This window comes from Chiloscyllium plagiosum, unplaced genomic scaffold (genome assembly GCF_037043375.1).
Source record: "Chiloscyllium plagiosum isolate Xiang-an unplaced genomic scaffold, Cpla_swu_hap1 HiC_scaffold_1, whole genome shotgun sequence".
Classification (NCBI taxonomy): domain Eukaryota; kingdom Metazoa; phylum Chordata; class Chondrichthyes; order Orectolobiformes; family Hemiscylliidae; genus Chiloscyllium; species Chiloscyllium plagiosum.
Window position 1 is genome coordinate 128,543,114 of NW_028270139.1, and position 23,897 is coordinate 128,567,010.

The 23,897-nt window shown below is 42.2% G+C and overlaps 1 protein-coding gene across 2 annotated transcripts in view; it reads right to left on the bottom strand.

Annotated features, from left to right (window-relative positions):
* The window catches only part of dcc (DCC netrin 1 receptor), a 1,326,174-nt gene that overhangs the window by 298,966 nt on the left and 1,003,311 nt on the right, over positions 1-23,897 (bottom strand). For both annotated transcript variants that reach the window (XM_087994379.1, XM_087994329.1), the window contains exons 10-11: positions 22,482-22,630; positions 14,277-14,415 (exon numbers count right to left, since the gene is read on the bottom strand). In XM_087994379.1, the coding sequence (XP_087850505.1) occupies positions 14,277-14,415; positions 22,482-22,630 (288 nt within the window). The remainder of the gene's footprint in view (positions 1-14,276; positions 14,416-22,481; positions 22,631-23,897) is intronic.

A 23,897-nucleotide genomic window follows, 5' to 3' on the forward strand; every position in this document is an offset into this window, starting at 1 on the left:
TCATTGTGAATCCAGCTTCTGTAGAAAGGCATGATGATTGGAAACAGGGGACAAAATTATAGATCAAGATAAATTTTAAAAAATCATAAACATGAACAGTACTGAACTCAGATTAAGTAGGCCTGTCACTTTAAATTAAGGCCAAACTGAGATTTTGACAGAAGTCTGGGTATATATTTTGCCTTTTTAATGCACACTTTGAATTAGTCCCTGTAAATAACTCAAACACCTGATAATGACAGAATTGAACAATGAAATAACGGCAAGGTCACATCAGGATCACAAACCCTGTGGTAGACTGACACAAGTGGGAGAAATTTAACTTTGATTTGAACATCTGGACCTTTAATGTAGACTTCATTGATAAATAAAAGAAAAAAGTAGAAATCCCATCCAAAATGAGGAACAACTGATGAAGCTTTAACAGGAGTAAGGTTAACAAATGTATTGAATGCAAAATGTTAATTGTGTTGCAATAACTACTGTTCCCTGCATGTCTAGCAAGAGGCTTAGTGACTTGTTAATCAATATTCAAAAGCTTTGAAAACTCCAGAAATTGCTTCTTAAGACTTAAACTTTCTCCGGCTCAATGACTTTGCAAAATCCCCACTACAAAATGAACTATTCATGAGCTCACATCACTGCCTACCTCATGTTAGTGAAAATGTGCCAGATGTCAACTATTAATAACTTTTACAAAATCTGTATTTTACATTATAAATCTAAATCTTTTTGCAGCAGAGAGTGGCGGGAGCTGGGCGGAAGTGAAGTCGGAGCACAGAGCTGGTTGGGAAGGTAAGTGATTGTTATTTGAGTGGAGAAGGATTTAGTCAGCTGAACAGGTAAGCTACTTAGTGTTCTTGTTTTGGAGACTAAGTGTAGAGTTATGGCAGTGCAGGCAGTGGAATGTTCCTCCTGCAGGATGTTTGAGGTAGGGGTGACCACCGATGCTCCTGCTGACTTCATCTGCAGGAACAGCGGCCAGCTCAAGCTCCTCACAGACCGCGTTAGGGAACTGGAGCTGGAGTTTGATGAACTGAGGATTATTTGAGAAGCTGAGAGGGTGATAGATAGAAGCTACAGGGACATAGTTACGCCAGAGAACAGAGGTAGCTGGGTAACAGTTAGAGGTGGGAAGGGGAGGAAGCAGGCACTGCAGGGATCCCCTGTGGTCGTTCCCCTCAACAATAAGTATACCACTTTGAATACTGTTGGGGGGGGGGATGGCCTAGCAGGGGTAAGCTGCAGTGACCGGGTCTCTGGCACGAGGTCCAGCTCTGAGGAGAAAGGGGGAGAGGAGGACAGCGCTAGTTATCGGAGACTCTATAGTTAGAGGGACAGACAGGCGGTTCTGTGGACATGGGCGAGACTGTCGGATGGTTTGTTGCCTTCTGGGTGCCAGGGTCCGAGACGTCTCGGACCGTGTCTTCAGAATCCTTAAGGGGGAGGGTGTGCAGCCAGAAGTCGTGGTACACATTGGCACCAACGTAATAGGTAGGAAGAGGGGTGGGGAGGTCATTCAGGAGCTCAGGGAATTAGGCTGGAAGCTAAAAGCTAGGACGGACAGAGTCGTCATCTCTGGGTTGTTGCCGGTGCCACGTGACAGTGAGGCAAGGAATAGGGAGAGAGTGCAGTTGAACACGTGGCTGCAAGGATGGTGTAGGAGGGAGGGCTTCAGGTATTTGGACAATTAGACTGCATTCTGGGGAATGTGGGACCTGTACAAGCAGGACGGGTTGCACCTGAACCAGAAGGGCACCAATATCCTGGTGAATTTAAGGCATGGATCGGTATTTGTGACTACGATGTTGTGGCCATCATGGATAGAAGAGGGACAGGAATGGTTGTTGGAGGTTCCTGGTTACAGATGTTTCAGTAAGATTAGGGAGGGTGGTAAAAAAGAGGGGGGGTGGCGTTGCTAATTAGAAATGGTATAACGGCTGCAGAAAGGCAGTTCGAGAGGGATCTGCCTTTGGAGGTAGTATGGGCTGAAGTCAGAAATAGGAAAGGAGCAGTCACCTTGTTGGGTGTTTACTATAGGCCCCCCAATAGCAGCAGAGATATGGAGAAACAGATTGGGAAACAGATTTTGGAAAGGTGCAGAAGCCACAGGATAGTAGTCATGGTCGATTTCAACTTCCCGAATATTGATTGGAAGCTCTTTAGATCAAGTAGATTGGATGGGGTGGTGTTTGTGCAGTGTGTCCAGGAAGCTTTTCTAACTCAGTATGTAGATTGTCTGACCAAAGGGGAGGCCATATTGGATTTGGTACTTGGTAACGAACCGGGACAAGTGATGAGCTTGTTAGTGGGTGAACATTTTGGTGATGGTGACCACAATTCTGTGACTTTCACCTTGGTTATGGAGAGAGATAGGTGCGTGCAATAGGGTAGGTTTTACAATTGGGGGAAGGGTAAATACGATGCTGCAAGACAAGATCTGAGGAGCATAAGTTGGGAGCATAGACTGTCAGGGAAGGATGTCGTTGAAATGTGGAACCTTTTCAAGGAACAGATACGACATGTCCTTGATATGTATGTACCTGTCAGGCAGGAAAGAGATGGTCGTGTGAGGGAACCTTGGTTGACGAGGGAGGTTGAATGTCTTGTAAGGAGGAAGAAGGAGGCTTACATAAGGTTGAGGAAACAAGGTTCAGACAGAGCGTTGGAGGGATACAGGATAGCCAGGAGGGAGCTGAAGAAAGGGATTAGAGGAGCTAAGAGAGGGCATGAAAAATCTTTGGCGGGTAGGATCAAGGATAACCCCAAGGCCTTTTATGCTTATGTGAGAAACATGAGAATGACGAGAACGAGGGTAGGTCCAATCAAGGACAATAGTGGGAGACTGTGTATTGAGTCGGAAGAGATAGGAGAGGTCTTGAATGAGTACTTTTCTTCAGTATTTACAAATGAGAGGGACCGTATTGTTGAAGAGGAAAGTATGAAACAGACTGGTAAGCTAGAGGAGATACTTGTTAGGAAGGAAGATGTGTTGGGCATTTTGAAAAACTTGAGGATAGACAAGTTCCCTGGGCCTGACGGGATATATCCTAGGATTATGTGGGAAGCAAGAGAGGAAATTGCAGAGCCGTTGGCAATGATCTTTTCATCTTCACTGTCAATAGGGGTGGTACCAGGGGACTGGAGAGTGGCGAATGTTGTGTCCCTGTTCAAAAAAGGGAATAGGGATAACCCCAGGAATTACAGGCCAGTTAGTCTTACTTCGGTGGTAGGCAAAGTAATGGAAAGGGTACTGAGGGATAGGATTTATGAGTATCTGGAAAGACACTGCTTGATTAGGGACAGCCAGCACGGATTTGTGAGGGGTAGGTCTTGCCTTATAAGTCTTATTTGAATTCTTTGAGGAGGTGACCAACCATGTGGATGAGTGTAGAGCAGTGGATGTAGTGTACATGGATTTTAGTAAGGCATTTGATAAGGTTCCCCATGGTAGGCTTATGTGGAAAGTCAAGAGGCATGGGATAGTGGGAAGTTTGGCCAGTTGGATAGAGAACTGGCTAACCGGTCGAAGTCAGAGAGTGGTGGTAGATGGTAAATATTCAGCCTGGAGCCCAGTTACAAGTGGAGTTCTGCAGGGATCAGTTCTGGGTCCTCTGCTGTTTGTAATGTTTATTAATGACTTGGAAGAGGGAGTCGAAGGGTGGGTAGGAAAATTTGCAGACGATACGAAGATTGGTGGAGTTGTGGATAGTGAGGAGCACTGTTTTCAGCTGCAAAGGGACTTAGATTTGATGCAGAGCTGGGCTGAAATGTGGCAGATGGCGTTCAACCCTGTCAAGTGTGAGGTTGTCCATTTTGGAAGGACAAATAAGAATGCGGAATACAGGGTTAACGGTAGGGTTCTTAGTAAGGTGGAGGAGCAGAGGGATCTTGGGGTCTATTTTCATAGCTGTTTGAAAGTTGCCACTCAGGTGGATGGAGCTTGTAAGAAGGCCTATGGTGTATTAGCGTTCATTAGCAGAGGGATTGAATTCAAGAGTCGTGAGGTGATGTTGCAGCTGTACAGGACCTTGGTAAGGCCACATTTGGAGTACTGTGTGCAGTTCTGGTCGCCTCATTTTAGGAAAGATGTGGAAGCTTTGGAGAGGGTGCAGAGGAGATTTACCAGGATGTTGCCTGGAATGGAGAATAGGTCGTACGAGGAGAGGTTGAGAGTGCTAGGCCTTTTCTCATTGGAACGGCGAAGGATGAGGGGTGACTTGATAGAGGTTTATCAGGGGAATAGATAGAGCAGACAGTCAGAGACTTTTTCCCCGGGTACAACAGAGTGTTACAAGGGGACATAAATTTAAGGTGAAGGGTGGAAGGTATAGGGGGGATGTCAGGGGTAGGTTCTTTACTCAGAGAGTGGTGGGGGCATGGAATGCGCTGCCTGTGGGAGTGGCAGAGTCAGAATCATTGGTGACCTTTAAGCGGCAATTGGATAGGTACATGGATAGGTGCTTAAGCTAGGACAAATGTTCGGCACAACATCGTGGGCCGAAGGGCCTGTTCTGTGCTGTATTGTTCTATGTTCTATGTTTTAATGAATCTCTGATTTTGAATTATAGATGCACTTTTGGTGTGTAGGGTATGTATACCATAAAGTTATTGAGCACACACTGCATGTTTGGTTGTATATCACATTTATCTAATTTGTGAACTCAATCATTTGGGGAAATGCATATGTTCACACTGCATTGACGGACTTTCCATAGTCACATGACCTCAGCTTTTACACGCAGGTGTTTTCACTTCAGTTTGTGGCAGTCATTAAACAAATTATCTGAAACGGAATCAGAAATATAAAGCTGAGATTGAGTGAATGTTCAAAGCTATAACAGAGTCAGCTACTCAAAAAAAAAACACACAGCAAGGTAGAACTAAAACTGCAGTCTACAAGTTTGAAATGCAGGGCAAGTCAGAATGGCTATGAATTTTCCATTCACAGCAGCTTTGCAAATAAAAGGAGATATAAGACAGAATTGGAAGACAGAACTGAGTAAAAAGACTGAGTAAATAACTCCGTCCTCGGATGCTGCCTGACCTGCTGTGTTTTTCCAGCACCACTCTAATCTAGACTCTGGTTTCCAGCATCTGCAGACCTTGTTTTTACCTGAGTAAATAATAGTGGCAACTCTGATGCTGGAGAAAGTGTGCGACAAGCTGTATTGAAGCTTAAAGTTTGCTGAGGAGCAGTATAGTCAGACTACAGAAATGTTGAAGACTTTGAACCATGGAAGGATTATGTTATGAGATGCAGTTGAGAAGGTTGGACATGTATTTATTGGAATTTAGAGGAATGAGAGGTGGCCTTATTGAACTATACAAGATTCTTAGAGAATGTGACAAGGTAGATGCAGAAAAGTTGTTGCCTCTTGTGGGAGAATCTCGGACAAGAGGGTATAATCTCAGAATAAAGAATTGCACATTAAAGACTTGGAGAGAAGGAATTTCTTCTCTCAGGGGTTAGTCAATCTGTAGAATTCTTTACCATAGAGGTCTGTTGATGCTGGGTTATGTTTATTCAAGGCTGGGATAGACAGATTTCTGGATTAGTGGTGCTGGAAGAGCACAGCAATTCAGGCAGCATCAGAGGACAGGCAAAATCCGAGGACAGGCAAAATCGATGTTTCGGGCAAAAGCCCTTCACCAGGTTGTATTAAGCTTTATTCCTGATGAAGGGCTTTTGCCCGAAATGTCGATTTTGCCTGTCCCCAGATTTTGCCTGTCCTTGGATGCTGCCTGAATTGCTGTGCTCTTCCAGTACCACTAATCCAGAATCTGGATTCCAGCATGTGCAGTCATTGTTTTTATCTCATAGACAGATTTCTAGTGAGTAAGGATTATAAGGAAAAGGCAGGAAACTGGATGTGAGGATTATCAGATCAGCCATGATCTCATTGAATGACAGAGCAGATTCAGTGGGCTGAATGGCCTACTTCTGCTCCTACGTCTTATGATCTTATAATGTATGAATTTAATAACAGAACTCAGGAAGAGTGGGAGATTATTGAACAGTATGTGATGGTGCTGATACATATAACTAAATCTTGAGAGTTTGGACAACTGAAGGATGATCACATCAGAGATAAGATTGCCTTCATGATAAGGGATCCCACTGCGAGCATATTTCTTTTGAGTGAAGTGAAACTTATTCTCGAGAAATCTATTGACCTGTGCAGAAGCTCTACAGTTATCAATCATCACCCAGACAGTATTTATTTGAGAACTGACAAGGTTTTGTCTTTTGCTTGGATACATTCCATGCCAAACAAATTGTTGAGCAAAATCTACTGATTGAAGGAAGTCTAAAGCTGTGACTGGTAAATCTACATGTGCCAGAAGATATGTACATTGACCACTAAGTCATTGACTGCTGAAAAGGTCCTAGAAGATTTGAGGTATGTTTTTATAGGTCTCCCATATCATCCCAATGACCAAGATCTCAAATGAGATGCAAGTGTCAGACCAACTCATTATCTGCTCAGTAGAGATCCAATTGTGCTCAAGTCTAGCCTGATGGTCAAGATAGTAGAGCTCGTACAGAAGGCAATAAACAGAAATGTGACAACTCCTATGGATAATATCAGCAGCATGATAATAGTGAAACAATGTGAAAATGGAGGATATACTTCAATCCATAGGATCACAGTAAAGCTTTGAAGAGATCTCACTGCCCCATATGAACCATTGAAGATGTTTTGCCATAACTGGTCAAGGCAAATATCTTTACTACCTTCAATTCAAAGGATGGTTACTGACAAATGACAATCAGATAAAAAGTACACATATCTCAATGTCAGGAGCATCTCTTGTCATCATTTATGCTTTTCACAAATAGCAAGGTGAGTTTCTTGCAAGGTGGCAAATTGACAATCAAGGAGAATTAGTGTTTCTTAAATGCTCTGTCAATAGCCCAACTCACTTCATTATTAGTCAACTTACGATCTTGCCAAATGTGCTAAAGAAATTAGACATCAAGAAAATTGACATGAAAATTAGAGCGGGTACCTGGCAAACTCAATTCACCGCTGGGTCTGAAAAACCTCCATATTGGACAATGAGCATCAACATCTCAGGGCACAGACACCAGCCACACCAACACCACATCTGCCGACATTGTCAGCTGATATGCGACAGTCTGTAAGAACCCTCATGACACATCTCTGAACCACTTTAAGCCACTTTTGCTGTACCATTGACTAATACAAGGAAAGAGTGCTCACAGGGAATTGCACCCAGCTCATCGACTGGACCAGGCTATATCTCCAGTCTGTTTGCTCATTCTCAAAGCACTCACTCACTGACTCTCCCTGATGCTCACAGCAACCCTGCCTTAGATTGCCTTGCCTGATAAAGGGCTTTTGCCCGAAACGTCGATTTTCCTGCTCCTCGGATGCTGCCTGACCTGCTGTGCTTTTCCAGCACCACTAATCTTGACTCTGATCTCCAGCATCTGCAGTCCTCACTTTTGCCTTGCCTTTTTGAAGCTTTGCTTCCTTAGCTGGACCTACTGTATGGGTGTGCGACAGACTTTAAAGAAGGTGCAGGCACAAGACATGTCAGTTAATTCCAGGATATCCTGGTAGTGATGAGTTGTTCTGGGAACAGCATATGGTGAGCTGGGGCTGGAATTGGAGATGAGGGGTGCCACAGGGAGTGTGGTAAGATACAGAGAGAGAATCTGCTCGGTGTCATGGCAAAAAGCCCTCCAAAAAATCCCATGAAATTCGTACTTGGCCAAAAATAAAGAATCAGCCCCATCTGTCATCCTCACAACTTGCCTTCCATTTAGATTAGATTAGATTCCCTACAGAGTGGAAACAGGCCCTTCAGCCCAACAAGTTCACACCGACCCTCCGAACTGTAACCCACCCAAACTCATTTCCCACTGACTAACGCACCTAATACTATGGGCAATTTAGCTTGGCCAATTCACCTGACCTGCACATCTTTGACTGTGGGAGGAAACCGGAGCACTCGGAGGAAACCCACGCAGACAAGGGGAGAATATGCAAATTCCATACAGACAGTCGCCCAAGGTTGGAATCGAACCTGGGTCCCAATTTGCCAATTTGTATCATCTACAAACTTGACAAATTCACTCCCTTTATGCAACTCATTAAGAAATGTTATAATTAACTGTGGTCCCAGCATTAATCCATGAGGCACTTCACTAGTTACACGTTGTCATCCTGAAAATCCCCCAGCCCCTTATCCCAATGCTTTCAATCATCCCTGTGGATCTTTTTAGCTTCAATGCCACCTCATACACATTAGCCTTTGACCCCTCTCTTATGCCAAAACAAACGCATTACCCATCACCCTTCATAGTACCTTCTTCCATGCCAACTCACCTGACTACCATGGACAAACCTCAGGAGGTAAAAACAATGACTGCAGGTGCTGGAAACCAGATTCTGGAGTAGAGTGATGCTGGAAAAGCATAGCAGTTCAGGCAGCATCCGAGGAGCAGGAAAATCCAATGTTTCAGGTAAAAGCCCTTCATCAGGAATACAGGCTGATAATGTCTCTTATATTGCATTTTGAGAAAGTGCACTCATTGACAACAAAAATAATCCTTCAATTAATCCTTTATTAAGACAAACATTTTACTTAAGTGCTTATTCCTTGATGTGAACAAACATTTTTATTCAATAACTAACTGAAGTTATCCATCACTTGATCGAGGAACTCGTTGGAGTTTGGGAAATCATTCATGCTGGACAAATCCAATAATGATTCTACATAACCAGGCACACTCACATACTTGGCACTTGTGTCTTAATTCCAAAAATTTGTTTGGACAGCTCCTTGATAGTTTTGGCAGTTTCAATGAGTTCATGCACTTATTATGCACAAACATGCTTCTCACAAAATCCCAATGGATATCTTACCTTTCCCAAAATATTTCCTACCTTCACCAAAGATGTGCCAGGCCAATGTTGCATCAGTTTTTTCTTCCTTTGTGGACTTCTGAGTTCTGTGAGTGGTTTGTTTAAATGGAAACAATGGAGAAGATGACAGAGTGTGTCTGCATTTCACAGCAGCTGTGCAGCTTACAGGGTGCACTGATCCCAGACCAGGTCCAAAGAGGGGACTTTATTCTCCAAAACAGGATAAATACAAAACTCTCATCCAGCCCCAGCTCATACTCTAAGACCATAAGACATAGGAGTGGAAGTAAGGCCATTCGGCCCATTGAGTCAACTCTGCCATTCAATCATGGCTGATGGGCATTTCAACTCCACTTACCCGCATTCTCCCCGTAGCCCTTAATTCCTTGTGACTATCCTCTCTCCCTCAGTCCCCATGCCCTACCTACTCTCACCCGTGAACTACCCATTTCCCCAAAGCCCTTCCTATCCCCACAGTAAATTTAGTATCTACTTCCACCCATCACCCTTGCCCTTTAGCTATGACGTCAACTTACCGAATATCTACAAGTTCCCATACACAAGTGAAAAATACCGTTCTATAAGTTCTATACTGCAGGTTACAGTCTATGAGAAGAGCAGTCTCCCTTACATATTTGAAAAAACACAGTGATGCTTCTGGAAACCTTTTTGACAAATCTTGACAAGTAGGACAATTCCAAGGTTTTTACAAACGTTTCACACACAACCTTCTCCATGATTAACAATCCCAAAGAGCAGCTGACCTTCACTTGCAAGGCTTCCTAGGATCATAGAACATAGAACAATTCAGTGCAGAACATGCCCTTCAGCCCTCAATGTTGCACCGACCTGTGAACTCATCCACCTATACTATCCTATCATCATCCATGTGCTTATCCAAGGATTGTTTAAATCTCCCTAATGTAGCTTAGTTAACTACATTGGCAGGCAGAGCATTCAACGCTCTTATCATTCTCTGAATAAAGAACCTGCATCTGACATCTGTCTTAAATCTATCAACCTCAATTTGTAGTTATGCCCCCTTATACAAGTTGACGTCATCATCCTAGGAAAAAGACTTTCACTGTCTACTCTATCTAATCCTCTGATCATCTTGTATGTCTCTATTAAATCCCCTCTTACCCTTCTTCGTTCCAATGAGAACAGACTCAAGTCTCTCAGCCTTTCCTCATTAGACTCTCCCTCCAGACCAGGCAACATCCTGGTAAATCTCCTCTGCACCTTTTCAAATGCTTCCACATCCTTCCTCTAGTGGGTGACCAGAACTGTACACAATATGCCAAGTGTGGCCGCACTAGCGTTTTGTACAGTTGCAGCATGACATTACAGTTGCAGAACTCAATCCCTCGACCAATGAGACCTAACACACCATATGCCTTCTGAACAGCACTATCAACCTGGGTGGCAAATTTCAGGACTTACACAGACTCCAAGATCCCTCTGCACATCCACACTACCAAGAATCTTTCCACTGACTCAGTATTCTGCCTTCCTGTTATTCTTCCCAAAGTGAATCACCTCACATTCAGCTGCATTGAACTCCATTTGCCACCTCTCAGCCCAATTCTGCACTTTATCCGTCCCCCTGCAACACTCTTCCACACTGTCCACTACTCCACCAACTTTAGTGTAATCTGCAAACTTACAAAACCATCCACCTATGCCTGCGTCTCAGTCATTTATAAAAATGACAAACAGCAGTGGTCCCAAAATAGATCCTTGTGGCACATCACTAGAAACCGGACTCCAGGCTGAATATTTTCCATCAACCACCACTTGCTGCCGTTTTTCAGAAAGCCAGTTTCTAATCCAAATTGCTAAATCACCCTCAATCCCATGCCTCTGCATTTTCTTCAACAGCCTACCATGTGGAACCTTATCAAAGGCTTTACTGAAGTCCATGTACACCGCGTCAACTGCCCTACCCTCATCTACATGCTTGGTCACCTTCTCAAAAAACTCAATGAGGTTTGTGAGAAATGACCTGCCCTTGACTAAACTATGTTGAGTATCTGAAATCAAATTGTTGCTTGCTAGATGATTATAAGTCCTATCTCTTATAATCCTTTCCAAAACTTTTCCTACAACAGACGTAAGGCTTTCTGGTTTACAATTACCTGGTCATCTCTACTGCCCTTCTTGAACAAGGGCACAACATTTGCAATCCTCCAGTCCTCAGGTACTAAACCTGTACACAATGATGACTCAAAGATCAAAGCCAAAGGCTCCGCCATCTCCTCCCTAGCTTTCCAGAGAATCCACTGATAAATCCCATCCGGCCCAGGGGACTTTTCTACTTTCACGCCTTCTAGAATTGATAACAGCTCTTCCTTACAAACCTCGATCCTTTCTCGTCTAATATCTCATATCTCATTCTTTTGCTCTACAATATTATCCTATCCCCGAGAGAAAACCAATGAGAAATATTTGTTTAGCACTTGTCCTATCTCTACAGGGTCCACACACAACTTCCCACTTCGGTCTTTGACTGGCCCTATTCTTACCCTAATCATCCTTTTATTCCTCACATACCTATAGAAAAGCTTTAGGGTTCTCCTTTATTCTATTTGTTAAAGACTGCTCGTGTCCTCTCTTTGCTCTTCTTAACTCTCTTTTTAAATTCTTCCGAGCTAATCTGTAACTCTCTATCGCCTCATCTGAACCATCTCGTTTCATCGTCACATAAGCCTCCTTCTTCCGCTTAATAAGAGATACAATTTCTGTAGAAAACCATGGTACCCGTACCTTATCACCTCCTCTCTACCTGACAGGGACATACCTATCAAGGACACACAATATCTGTTCCTTAAGCCAGCACCAGATTTCAATTGTCCCCATCCCCTGTATTTTGCTACCCCAATTCTATCCATCCTAATTCTTGCCTAATCACATTATAATTGCCCTTGCTCCATCAATAACTCTTGTCCTGTGACATGTACCTATCCCTTTCTATTGTTAACTAAACGTAACCTGAATTATGGTCACTCTCTCCAAAGTGCTCACCTACAACTAAATTAAATACCTGGCCTGGTTCAATTATCAAGCACCAGATCCAGTGTGGCCCCCCCTCTTGTCGGCCCTTTGACATACTGTGTCAGGAAACCCTCCTGTACACATTGGACAAAAATTGATCCATCTGATGTACTAGAGTTATAGCATTTCCAGTCAATATTGGGGAAGTTAAAATCCCTCAATGACCACCCTGTTCCTTTCACTCCTACCCAGAATCATTTTGCCAATCCTCTGCTCCACTCCCTGGAGCTCTGTGGAAGCCTATAAAAAACTTCCAGCAGTGTAACTTCTCCTCTCCTGTTTCTAACCTCAGCTCACTACCTCAGTAGACGAGTCCTTGTCAAAAGTCCTTTCAGCCACCATTATACTATCCTTGACTCTTTTACCACCTTGTCTGTTCTTAATGAAAGCTCTAAACCCTGGAACCTGCAACATCCATTCCTGACCCTGCTCTATTTAGGACAGAGATGAGGAGAAACTTCTTCACCCAGAGAGTGGTGGCTGTGTGGAATGCTCTGCCCCAGAGGGCAGTGGAGGCCCAGTCTCTGGATTCATTTAAGAAAGAGTTGGATAGAGCTCTCAAAGATAGTGGAATCAAGGGTTATGGAGATAAGGCAGGAAGAGGATACTGATTAGGAATGATCAGCCATGATCATATTGAATGGCGGTGCAGGCTTGAAGGGCTGAATGGCCTACTCCTGCACCTATTATCTATTGTCTATTGTCTATCCATGTCTCTAAAATGGCCACAACATCAAAGTCCCAGCTACTTATCCATGCTGCAAGCTCACCTACATTATTTCAGATACTTCTGGTGTTGAAGTAGACACACTTCAAACCACTTCACTGTCTGCTAGCACATTCCTGTGACTCTGAAATCCTGTCCCTGTCCTCCCTACTCTCATTCTCCTGTGCACTGCAACTACACCTCAAGTTCCCATCACCGTGCTGAGCTAGTTTAAACCCACCCGAATAGCACCAGCAAATTTCACATCCAGGATATTAGTACCCCTCTGGTTCAAGTGATGGCCATCCTGTTTGTACAAGTCCCACCTTCCCCAGAATGAGCCCCAATTATCCAAGAACCTGAAACCCTCCCTCCTGCACCATCTTTGCAGCCACGTGTTCAGCTCATATCTCTCCCTATTCCTTGCCTTGCTATCATATGGCACAGGTTACAAACCAGAAATAATAACTCTGTTTGTTCTAGCTCTCAGCTTCCACCCTAGTTCCCTGAAATCCTGCCTTACATCCCTATCCCTCTTTCTACCTATGTCCACCTACATGGAGGGCTGGTCACCCTCTCCCTCCAGGACCCCAAAGATACGATCTGAGGCATCACAGACCCTGGCACCTGGAGGCAACAGGTTGTTCGTTCCCAACAAACCTTCTATCTGAGTCTCTAAGTAGATAGAGTGAAAGGGACTAAATTGATCTCAAGGCTGGATTTTTGTCTGCACACATTGGATGGTAGCCCGGAATGTAGACCTCCCATCATTTTTAGAACCCACCTTATTTTTAATCTATTTGTTGTTACAGAGCAGGTTCCATAAAAACAATCAATTGACTTTGTTCGATCCCAACCCCAGACAGTAAAGTCAAATGTCTACTCGTTCACCGATATCTTCTTCCATTAATGTGATGTCTTGTTGTGGTCTCCACTAGTCTTTTAAAAGACATTGCTCTATTCTGGCCATACACTGTTCCAATGAACACTGCGACTCAAACTCCTTTAACGAGTGTTAACAGATGTTTGTCCAGCAACAGAATCACACAGTACAGAAGAGATCCTTTGCTCCATTGAGTCTGTGCCACCTAAAATACACAACATCTACACTCGTCCCATTTTCCAGCACTCGGCCTATAGCATGTGTTTATTCCACATTTTCAACATTCATTTTATTTCATATTTTTCTCTGAAACATAAATAATGACATTAATTTTTTTGAACAGGCTGAAAAACAACTGTGCTTTACTTAATCACAATTTAAGATGATCTGGTATATCCTCGCAGAATAAATTTTGATGAAGGGGTGAGAAAGGAAGCATTTAATTAATTTGTTTGAGCCTCCTGTTCATTGGTCTCAGTTGGATTGCTGATTGAATATTTGCTTGGTATGTGAGTGAAGAGATTATAACTGTTGGGACTTCAATAGTGAGCATGCTTTGTGAAGCCCATCCTTAAATTCAGTACCAAAGTGAAAGTTGTGATTCACAGTTCAGCACACATCACCATTACTAAAAAGAGTAAAAGGTGAAGAAAATCAGGAAGTAGATAAATGAAGCAGAAATTGTTCCTTAATAAAATAGCCCAGAACCTAATTAATCATTTATTGTACTTACCATCAGACAGTGTCGTGACCAGCGCATCCTGGGTCGAGACGCCTGCTCCATGTCTGTTGAAAGCCAAAACTCGCAAGCTGTATTTGGTGAACTTCTTCAGTCCTTCCAGTTTGTAAGTGATAGTATCCACATCAACGCTCTGAAACAGGGTGCAACAGCACAGCATGTTATGAAATGGACAGGTGATGGCATAGTGGTATTGTCATAAGACTAGTAATCCACAAACCTGCTAATATTCTGGGGATGTGGGATCAAATCCCATCATGGCAGGTAATGAAATTTGAATTAAAAACTAGCTGAATTATGACCAGAAACCTCATCTGGTAATCCATTGCTTTAACCTCATCTGGCCCAAATGTAACTCGTGACCCACACCAATGTGTTGACTCTTAACTGCCTCTGAAATAGCCCTGCAAGCTAGTTAGTTCAAGTGGTACTTAGGAATGGACAATAGAGACTGAGCCAATCAGTGATACCTACACCCTGTGAACAAAAAGAAAACAAAATAAGCACTACCGCACTTAGGTGGTAGTGTGGGGGTTAAAAAGAAAAAAGGGGAGTGTGGAGAAAAAAAAAAAAGGAGTGTACCATGGGTTCTGGGGATAAAATAAGCACTACCGCACTTAGGTGGTAGTGTGGGGGTTAAATTAAAAAAAAAAACAAAAAAAAAAACAAAAAGAAAACAACAACTACTTGGATAACACATTTGTCATCCAAGTGAGAGGTTCAAAATTCCAGTGGCATATGGTTATACAAGTAAACTTTCTTAATGGCATCCTTTTTTGAAAGCAAGTGCTGATCAATGATTATTCTCAGCCTGTGTTTACTAAGTGCACTTACTTTAGTTTATTGGGAGACAAAGGTGAAGATGGGTGCAGCATAGCAGCAAAGGTGACAAGAGCAAAGAGAAAAATCAATATTATCTTAATGTCTGGAAATCTCTTACTTCAGAGTTGCCATTCTAGTAATCCTGCACATGCCCCTATAGCACTGAGAAGGTAACACAGCCATTGAGTTTTCATCAATCAGTCACCATGCTTATGATCAATAAGCACCAGTACACATCACAAGCAATGGGAGCCTGTCTTCTGTTTCTTTTATCTTGAATTGTCCATGAAGAATGTGATTGGCCTTCCCCCACCTTATCAGCAGCAGGAGGGAACTGATCTCTTGGTAGCATGAAAAAGCAGCTGTGGACTCTCCTATATTTGAATGGAATTGATTTATTTCTATCCCTTATTGCTTTCCACTGGTATGAAATGCTGCTTCACACTGCAAACATTTTAAATCCATACATTTCTCCAACCCCCTCCCAAAATGAAGTGACCACAAAATTAGAAAATTAATTATTTTATTTCATAACACAAATATAAAGCAGTCATGATTCAAAGAATCACAGCATGGTTACAGCACAGAAGGAGGCCATTCAGCCCATGGTGTCTACACTGGTTCTCCAAATGAACAGCCTACTCAGTGCTACTCTCCTGCACTTTCATCCTTTCCAAGTAACTATTTAATTCCCTTTTGAATGCCTTGATTGATTCTATCTCTTTCACACTCTCAGGCTATGATAATAAATCCAATAGGGAATTTAGTGGATACGAGGTAAAAACAATGACTGCAGATGCTGGAAACCAGATTCTGGATCAGTGGTGCTGGAAGAGCACAGCAATTCAGGCAGCATCCGACGTGCTCGTCGGATGCTGCCTGAATTGCTGTGCTCTTCCAGCACCACTGATCCAAAATGTAGTGGATACGTCAGACAGTGGTTATAATGTGGAACTCACTACCACAACGAGTGATTGAGTTGAATGGCATATTCAATGGGAAGCTAGGCAGTTGGAGGATAGAAAAAAACCAGAAGCTTATGCTAATATATGTGGAAAAACTAAGCCAGGAGGCATCTCTCATGAAACAAACACCTAATGTGATCTAACTGACTTGGTATTCTGTTCTACATTCTGCGTACGTCTGTGTGAAAGAGAGAATTTACACTACAAATGTAGCATTGATTTAACTTGGTGTCTTGCTTACAGCCTTGCTGCTAGAGGATTAGGGAATGGAATTTAAAAATTCTTTACTGTATTACTTGGAAGCGGAACAGCATCTAGCATAATCCACGACAGGAACACAAAAAAAAAACAACGGCAGGATTACACCATTTGGCTTGTCAAGATGGCTTCACTATGCTGTATGATCATGGTTGACCTTGACTGCCTGTTCCACTTTCTGCCTTTTCCCAACATCCCTTGATTTCTTTAGAATCAAAAAAATATCTGCTGACATTAAATATATTCAGCGATGGAGCATCCATAAATATCCAGAGTGTCGAATCCCAAAGGTTCACAATCCCTTGTTCTGGACAGGGGAAAGAGGTCGGATAGTTTTCTCCTTTACAACTGTCAGCTAATCAGAGAAGCATGTGTTTTAACCCTTTGAGAGCTGTGACTCTCAAGAACAGTGTAATAGAATAGAATGCAGAATATGGTGTTACAGCTACAGGGAATGTGCAGAGAAAGATCAAGTTTAATATATGACAGATCCATTCAAAAGTCTGATAACAGCGGGGGAGACAGTGGTTTGTAGGAAACTTGCAAGTATTGCAGTTTGCATGCAACTGTTGGACCTTGTTCTTAGATGTGGTACAAGGTACTGGCTTTGGTAGGGTCTATTGAAGGTGACCTGGTGAATTAATTTAGAACACCTTGTCAATATTATACTTTGTTGCCATTGTGCATTGATGGTAAAGAGAGTGAATGATGAAAGTGGTGGTTGCGTGATGATCAAGCAGGCTGCACCGTCTTGGATTGTAACCAGCTTCTTGAGTTATCCTGGAATTACAGCCATCCAGGCAAGTGGGGAGTATTTCATCACACCCTGATTTATGCCGGTAAACGGTGGACAGGCTATTGGAGAGTTATTCACCATATTCACCATACAATTCCTTGCTTGCTCTTGTAGCCATGGTTTTTATATGACTAGTCCAGTCCAGTTTCTGGTTCATACTAACCCATAAATGTTGATAGTGAAGGCAACGCCATTCAATATCAGGGCACTGTGGTCAGATTATATCTTGTTGGAGATGGTCATTGCTTGGCACTTGTGTGGTCCCCAGTTTTGTCAGAAGGTAACAAACATTTCTATCACAATTTGAATCTGAAAGATGACCATGGTATCTGCTTTTCTATTGTCTCTACAAATGGTCACTGGATACTTAAGGATGAACACAAATAAGGTTTTGGTTTCACCCATTTGCAATACCTTGTGATAGAATGGGTTGTCTTAGAGTCAGAGTCATAGAGCTGTACAACACAGAAATACACTCTTTGGTCCAAATTATCCATGCTGAGCAGATATCCTAAATTAATCTAGTCCCATTTGCCAGCACTTGCTCCATATCCCTCTAAACCCTTCCTATTTGTGTGCCCATCCAGACGGCTTTTAAAATTTGTTATTGTACCAGGCTCCACCACTTCCTCTGCCAGCTCATTCAACACACCCACCACCCTCTGCATTGAAAAAAGATCCCTCCTGCGTCCCTTTTATAGCTTTCTCCTCTAAACCTGTGCCCTCCAGTTCTGAACTCCCTTACCCTGGGAAAAAGACTGTGGCTAATCACCCTATCCATGCTCCTCATCATTTCGCTCCAAGGAAAATAGCCCCAGCCTACTCAGCCTCACTATAGTACAAATCCTCCAACCCCAGCAACATCCATGTAAGTCTTTTCTGTACCCTTTCAAGTTGAACAACATCTCACACACATTCTGTGGCATACATTCCCATAGCCAAGAAGTCTGCAATCCTATTGTAAACTAACTGCTGCATCTTCTGGACAATGGCAGTAATTAAATCAACAGGAAAGACTGTACACATTTTAATGCCTTTTCAATGAAGTGTCCCAAAATATTGTTTGCATTTTAATTTCCTGTTCATACAAGCAGACTGACTTCCAGCCTTAAGCTGTTTTATTGAAATACAAGAAGGGAGCTCATTTTACCTTGCAACTCCATTCAAAGCAAATTCTTTATTTTGTCCCAGAAATAGAGTTCCTTTTCAATATCACTGTCAGTATAATTGTGAGAGTGTAACATGTTCAAATGAAGGCATTTCTCCTCATCTCAGTCCCTAATGATTGGCACCTTATCCTGAGACAGTGTTCTAGATTCTCAATAGCCAAAGCAGCCAACATCTTGATATCTAACCTGTCAAGCCCCTGAAGAATTTTGAATGGTTCTATGAGATCACGTCACATTTTTCTAAACAGCAACAATCCTCTCACTTCAGAAAGATCTGTGATGAGTACATTGACCTTAATGAGAGTTAAAAGAGAAGCAGAGACAATTTAGAAAAAAAAAGCAGATTTTGTATGAAGAAAATTTAAATGACCATGCACTGTGTTTCTCAACTGCTGTGAAAAATAAATATCTGCACATATAGTTGCCCAGATTTCTTTATAATAAAAATCATTATGTTAATGGACTTCAGTAACCCAGACTTACATTCAATCTTTGCATTGTCTGTTTACAATGTCTAACTGGTAATTAATATGCCAGTAACATCTCTGAATTTGTTTATTATTATCTGGAGGTTCCTATTAATATTTTGCCTGGATTATGAAATTTATTACACTGGGTCTTAAATTGCACCTAAGTCTTAATTCATGAGCAGTGGAATCTCTATTGTCCATATACCTTCCTCTGGCAACAAGACTGCAAGCATGATGTGGAATGCCAACTGTAGATTATTGTATTTATATGGAGAAATGTTCCTTTTGTAATAAAAAGGGACTTAAGCCCTCTGGATGCTCAATGACTTGCTAAAATGATTGATAATTTTCTCCAGCTGTATTTGATGTTTTGTTAAAATCTGCAGCTGATTTTAATGAAACAAGATGGAGAAGAAACATGTATGATCGTACCAGGAGCATCAAGGCTACATATTGTTCTCCCAGCTGCTGCTGTGATTGGAGTAAGCGTGTCTCATTGTAGTGAGCATTATCATCTGGATAATTTTGTTACACTTACCCATTCATGAAGTTACAAACAACAGAACAGTATAATGGCCAAATATTTCTCCAAGCATTTATTATGGAGGTGGAGAAGTGGGTATCAGTTATGACCGCCACAATCAATAGCTAACTCTCGTCATTATCTAAACCGTTTTATATATGATCTTGGATCAGAGTCTGCTCTCCAGGATTGGACAATTCAGCCAATCCCTCAGAGCCAAGGGTAACTGCCAAGGAAGAAGGTTGTGCATCTGTCCTACAAAACATTGGGGAAACTTTGATATCTGCTCTTAAATGTAATAAACACTCTTCACCTCTCCCCACCCTATCTTCTGCTTAAAAAAATGTGTTCCATAGCTACCATCAGTTCTGAAGAAGGATCACTGGACCTGAAAACATTAACACTGATTTCTCTCCATGGATGCTGCCAGACCTGTTGAATTTTCTCAGCAATTTCTGATTTTGTTTCTGATTTCAGGCATCCTCAATTCTTTTCATTTTTTAACAATGCATGACGTTTGGTTGTTGATCCAAGGTTGTGATATATTTTGAACTTCTAAACACTTTACTACTTTTGCTACTTTAAAGAGTAAGCACACTGGTCCAGATCTTTCATGGAGCAGTGATTATCATCAGATTGCAACTCTCCTGGAATAATTCCATACCACAATGTTGTTCTGTATTTCGTACTGAGATTTCCATGTTCTAGCTCATCCAGAAATGCCAAGAGCATCGAAGAGCTCCATGACACCACTCAAGTCAAGAGAAAATACTGCAGATTCTGGAAATCTGAAATCAAGGCTGGAGAAACTCAGCAGGTGTGAAGAAAGTTGTGGGAAAAGATATGCTAACACACGAATGGTCCACAAAAGCAAATTGGCCAAATTGTACCAGGACACCCAGAATTCCCGAGCAGCTCACGAGCTGGGTCAGACGATACGTAGACAATGGAATACGCTTTCAAGCTCCCATGGACATGACAGAGGCTCAAAGCCCTCAGGGCAGTTTCACAACCCAGCAGCAGCAAAGCCACACAAAGAGTAGGACAGACAGACAGACACCACAGGACAATGAAGTACCTCACCACTCCAGAAAAGACTTTAACATCTACCTGTGAAGATGAATGGAACCATGATACTGTCACGATGTTGCATTGTGTAAAGGAACAGGACATTCATCCGATAAACTGTTTTCCAATTAGCACCCTTGCAACTAAATTACTCCATTTTCAGAAACATTGTATTTTCCCATTTCTTAATCAGTGTCATTGTGTAGCATTACTATAAAACTGGTCTCATCCTCAGCTCTGGGAGGAGAAATCAAATTCTCTGTGCAGACTGTCAGTTGTGTGTCAGTGAGTCTGTTTTCTCCTCCAGTGATATCGCTTGCAATAACGGTTTGTCAATTTCACTTCGAGCTGTGTTTTGTCATCTCGAACCTACTGGGCAAATTTCTCCGACAAAAGTTAATGTTTCAAGTCTGATCTAACTCTTTATTAGAAGTTCAGAGTTCTGAAGAACAGTCATATCAGTCTCAAAATGTTAACTCTGTTTCTCTCTCCACAGATGCTGTCAGACCAGCTGCATTTCTCCAATTTCTGTTTCTATGCCAACACAGTACTGTAATATTGTGTAGAGAAGAGAAGGAATTCCGTACTGCAGCTAGTACCATGAATTTTAGTTAATGGGCAAGTGAATGAGTCAGGTGGGTAAGGTCAGTGTGGTGTGTAGGTTAGACCATGGGTGAAATAATAAGTGAGTGACGTGGCAAGAGGGTGAATTGGTTAGAGTGGGTAGAGTGGCAGGGGTTTGGAGGTTGTAGATTAATGAGGTGGGTTAATGGGTTGGGAACTCATCAGTTTGGTTTGAGGAGCTGGTCAGAGTGTTGGCGTTTCGTTCCGGTGATCAGAAAAGTGTGGGGGTCAAAATAGTGTAGTGAGTGGGCCAGGGTCAGATCGGGTTGGCAGATTGGGGCTAGTTGGGGGCTCAGAGTCAGGCCAGGGAGTAGTCAGGGTTTAGATGGTATTGGGATCAGATGGTATTGAGTCAGATGGGTTGGAGGTAGTCAAGGATCAGCCTTAGTCTGTGACCCTACATTGTGGCCATGTTTTCAAGATGAAAATTGGGTTCAATTGTGTCAGCATGATCCAATTTATAATTTAAAGCTGGAGTATGAGTTCAGGAGACAGGGATAGAGTAAAGTGTTGCGGGGCGATGGGGTGATAAGGGGTGGAGGTTGAATTAGCTGGAAATGTTACAAATGAAGTCAGATTTTGGGTAGAGTATGAAGATGTTGGTAAATCAGTTCTTGCCGATTATCAGCAAGAACAGATATTCTTCCGGATTCTGTGTAGGTCAACAGGGTAAGGGGACTTCCCACTCTCTTTACCTTTGTTCATCCTATTTGTTTCCTCCACTACTTTTCAGAGGCTGATCCTTGGATCCTGAGCCTTGCAGGATATGCCTTTGCCACTACCCTCCAAATTAAGTTGCCCATAGTGTCCAGGGATGTGCAGGCTAGGTGGATTAACCATGGGAAATGCAAGGTTATGGAATAGGATGGGGTGGTGGGTCTGGGAAGGATGCCCTTTGGAGGGTGTGTGTTGGCTCATTGGGACAAATAGCCTGCTTCCACGCTATAGGGACTCTATGGCTTAACAGTACTTGACTGGTGTCTTTTGTGACAGGTACATCAGTGACGCTAGTTAAAGAAGGAAAATGACCGGTACTAACTGGCAAACTCACCTAGGCAGATCATAGGAATTGTTGGCATAAAAGGTGTTTGACAGCACAACTGTTCATCTAATTCCTGAGAGTTGGACTTTTATATTGAATGCCTAAACTTGAAAATCATTTCTTTACACGGCCATAAAATAACCCTTGATACGTAACTTCACTAAATGATTTAAATAACTCCTTCATAAGTATAGTTGAATATAAGTTCTTGCACTTGCATTGGCAGCAAGACAAAGGTTTGGTACGATGCCTCTATCATTACAATACATCCAAGCAGTTTAGGCTGGCAATTCTGGATGAAATGAGTGGCAGCATGAATACTCCCAGTTCAACTTCAGTTAATGGAACCAGCTCTCTGTATAAAACTGAAAATGACAGTCAATGTTCCTGGAGGATGAGATAAGTATATAAATCTAAACTCAATAAGAATAAAGCATAGATTCTGCAGTTGTGCAAACTCACCTGTTCTTTTTTGCCAGTGACCTCTGTCCAAAACAGCCTGTAGCCTTGGATTGGATTGTTTGCATAAGCAGGAGGATCCCAGGAGGCCAGAATGGAGGTTGGTGAAGTGGCAACCACTTTAAAATTTTCTGCTGGTCCTGGAACTTGCACTGTTTAGCACAGGGGAAAAAAATAGCATGAACAATACCGCAGGGCTTTCTTCTTAAATTACAAAAACCCACAAGTTAATTTGTATCTGTAAAAGAAAAGAAGGAAAGATGTTCTAGACTTCTGATCATGGTTTTCACCTGAAGTATTAATCACCCTCTTTCTATTTTCATGTCTTTTTGATTCTAGATGACATGTTAAATTGTTCAAGTATTTTCCTAATTTCATTTCAGTTTTTAAACCTTGACCACTTTTTCAAGCGTTCAATCTTTCTTTGCCCTGCCAACTGTATAAGGGATATCGAGCAAGAAGTCTTACTCAGAAAGTATTATATACTGCACATTAGGAGAAGCAGAGAGCACATTGATAATTTCCTGTCTCTGAAACAAATTAATTCCCTTCTTTGTACCCCAATGGCTGAATCCCAAACCCAGAATAAAACCTACTCTACTGGCAAGGCTCATGTCTATCTCTCATAGTAGGTATCCTGAGGCCTATGTTAAGAAGATATGAGTGTTCTGTACTATTAAGAGAGCTAAAAGCAAGCAGAACTACCTGAAGAGTGTTCTGAACAAGATATAAGGTAACATTTGGTCGAACAACTCAATTAGCTGGTTGCCTGGAGATGACAAAACAATTTCGAATTAGGCCAACCAGTTTAAATCATACCGCAAAAAATACCAAACGCCAATCAATTTAGAATTTAGTATATTGACAATCTTAAAAGCCAATGACGCAATCCGACACCTTGGGAGTGTAAGGCCGGGGAAAATTGAACAGTTGGGAGGAGAACAGCCATGCCACCAGCATCTGCAAACTGCCCAGAAGAATAGCTCTCTTAAAGGTATCTTTATCAATCAGTAATGTGTGGAACAGAAATTCCTAAGAAGTAGAAATGAAGACAGAGAAAGATCTAAAGAGAAGATTCGACATCTGGCTGGTTTTGAAGATTTGATTTTTTGGTAAATCTTAATTGGGGGATTTTATCAGACTAGTATTGTGGCAGGGGAATATGAAAGGTAGGTTAGAGGTAGGAGTTGTAAATAGTTGTAAGGTAATTATTCTCCATTATGCCTTAAGAAATAAAGTTGGTAATTTTTACTTTAAATAGTTCTTGGCCTCTCGGATTTTCACAGATCACTGTGCGAGATAAATCTGTTCTGTGTTGCTGGCTTAAATTAAGCTGGAAGGTTTACCCTGTGTCATAATACCTGCCTGCTAATTTCAGGTCAATTATTAGAAATATGTACTCTGCCTCTTCCTTGACCA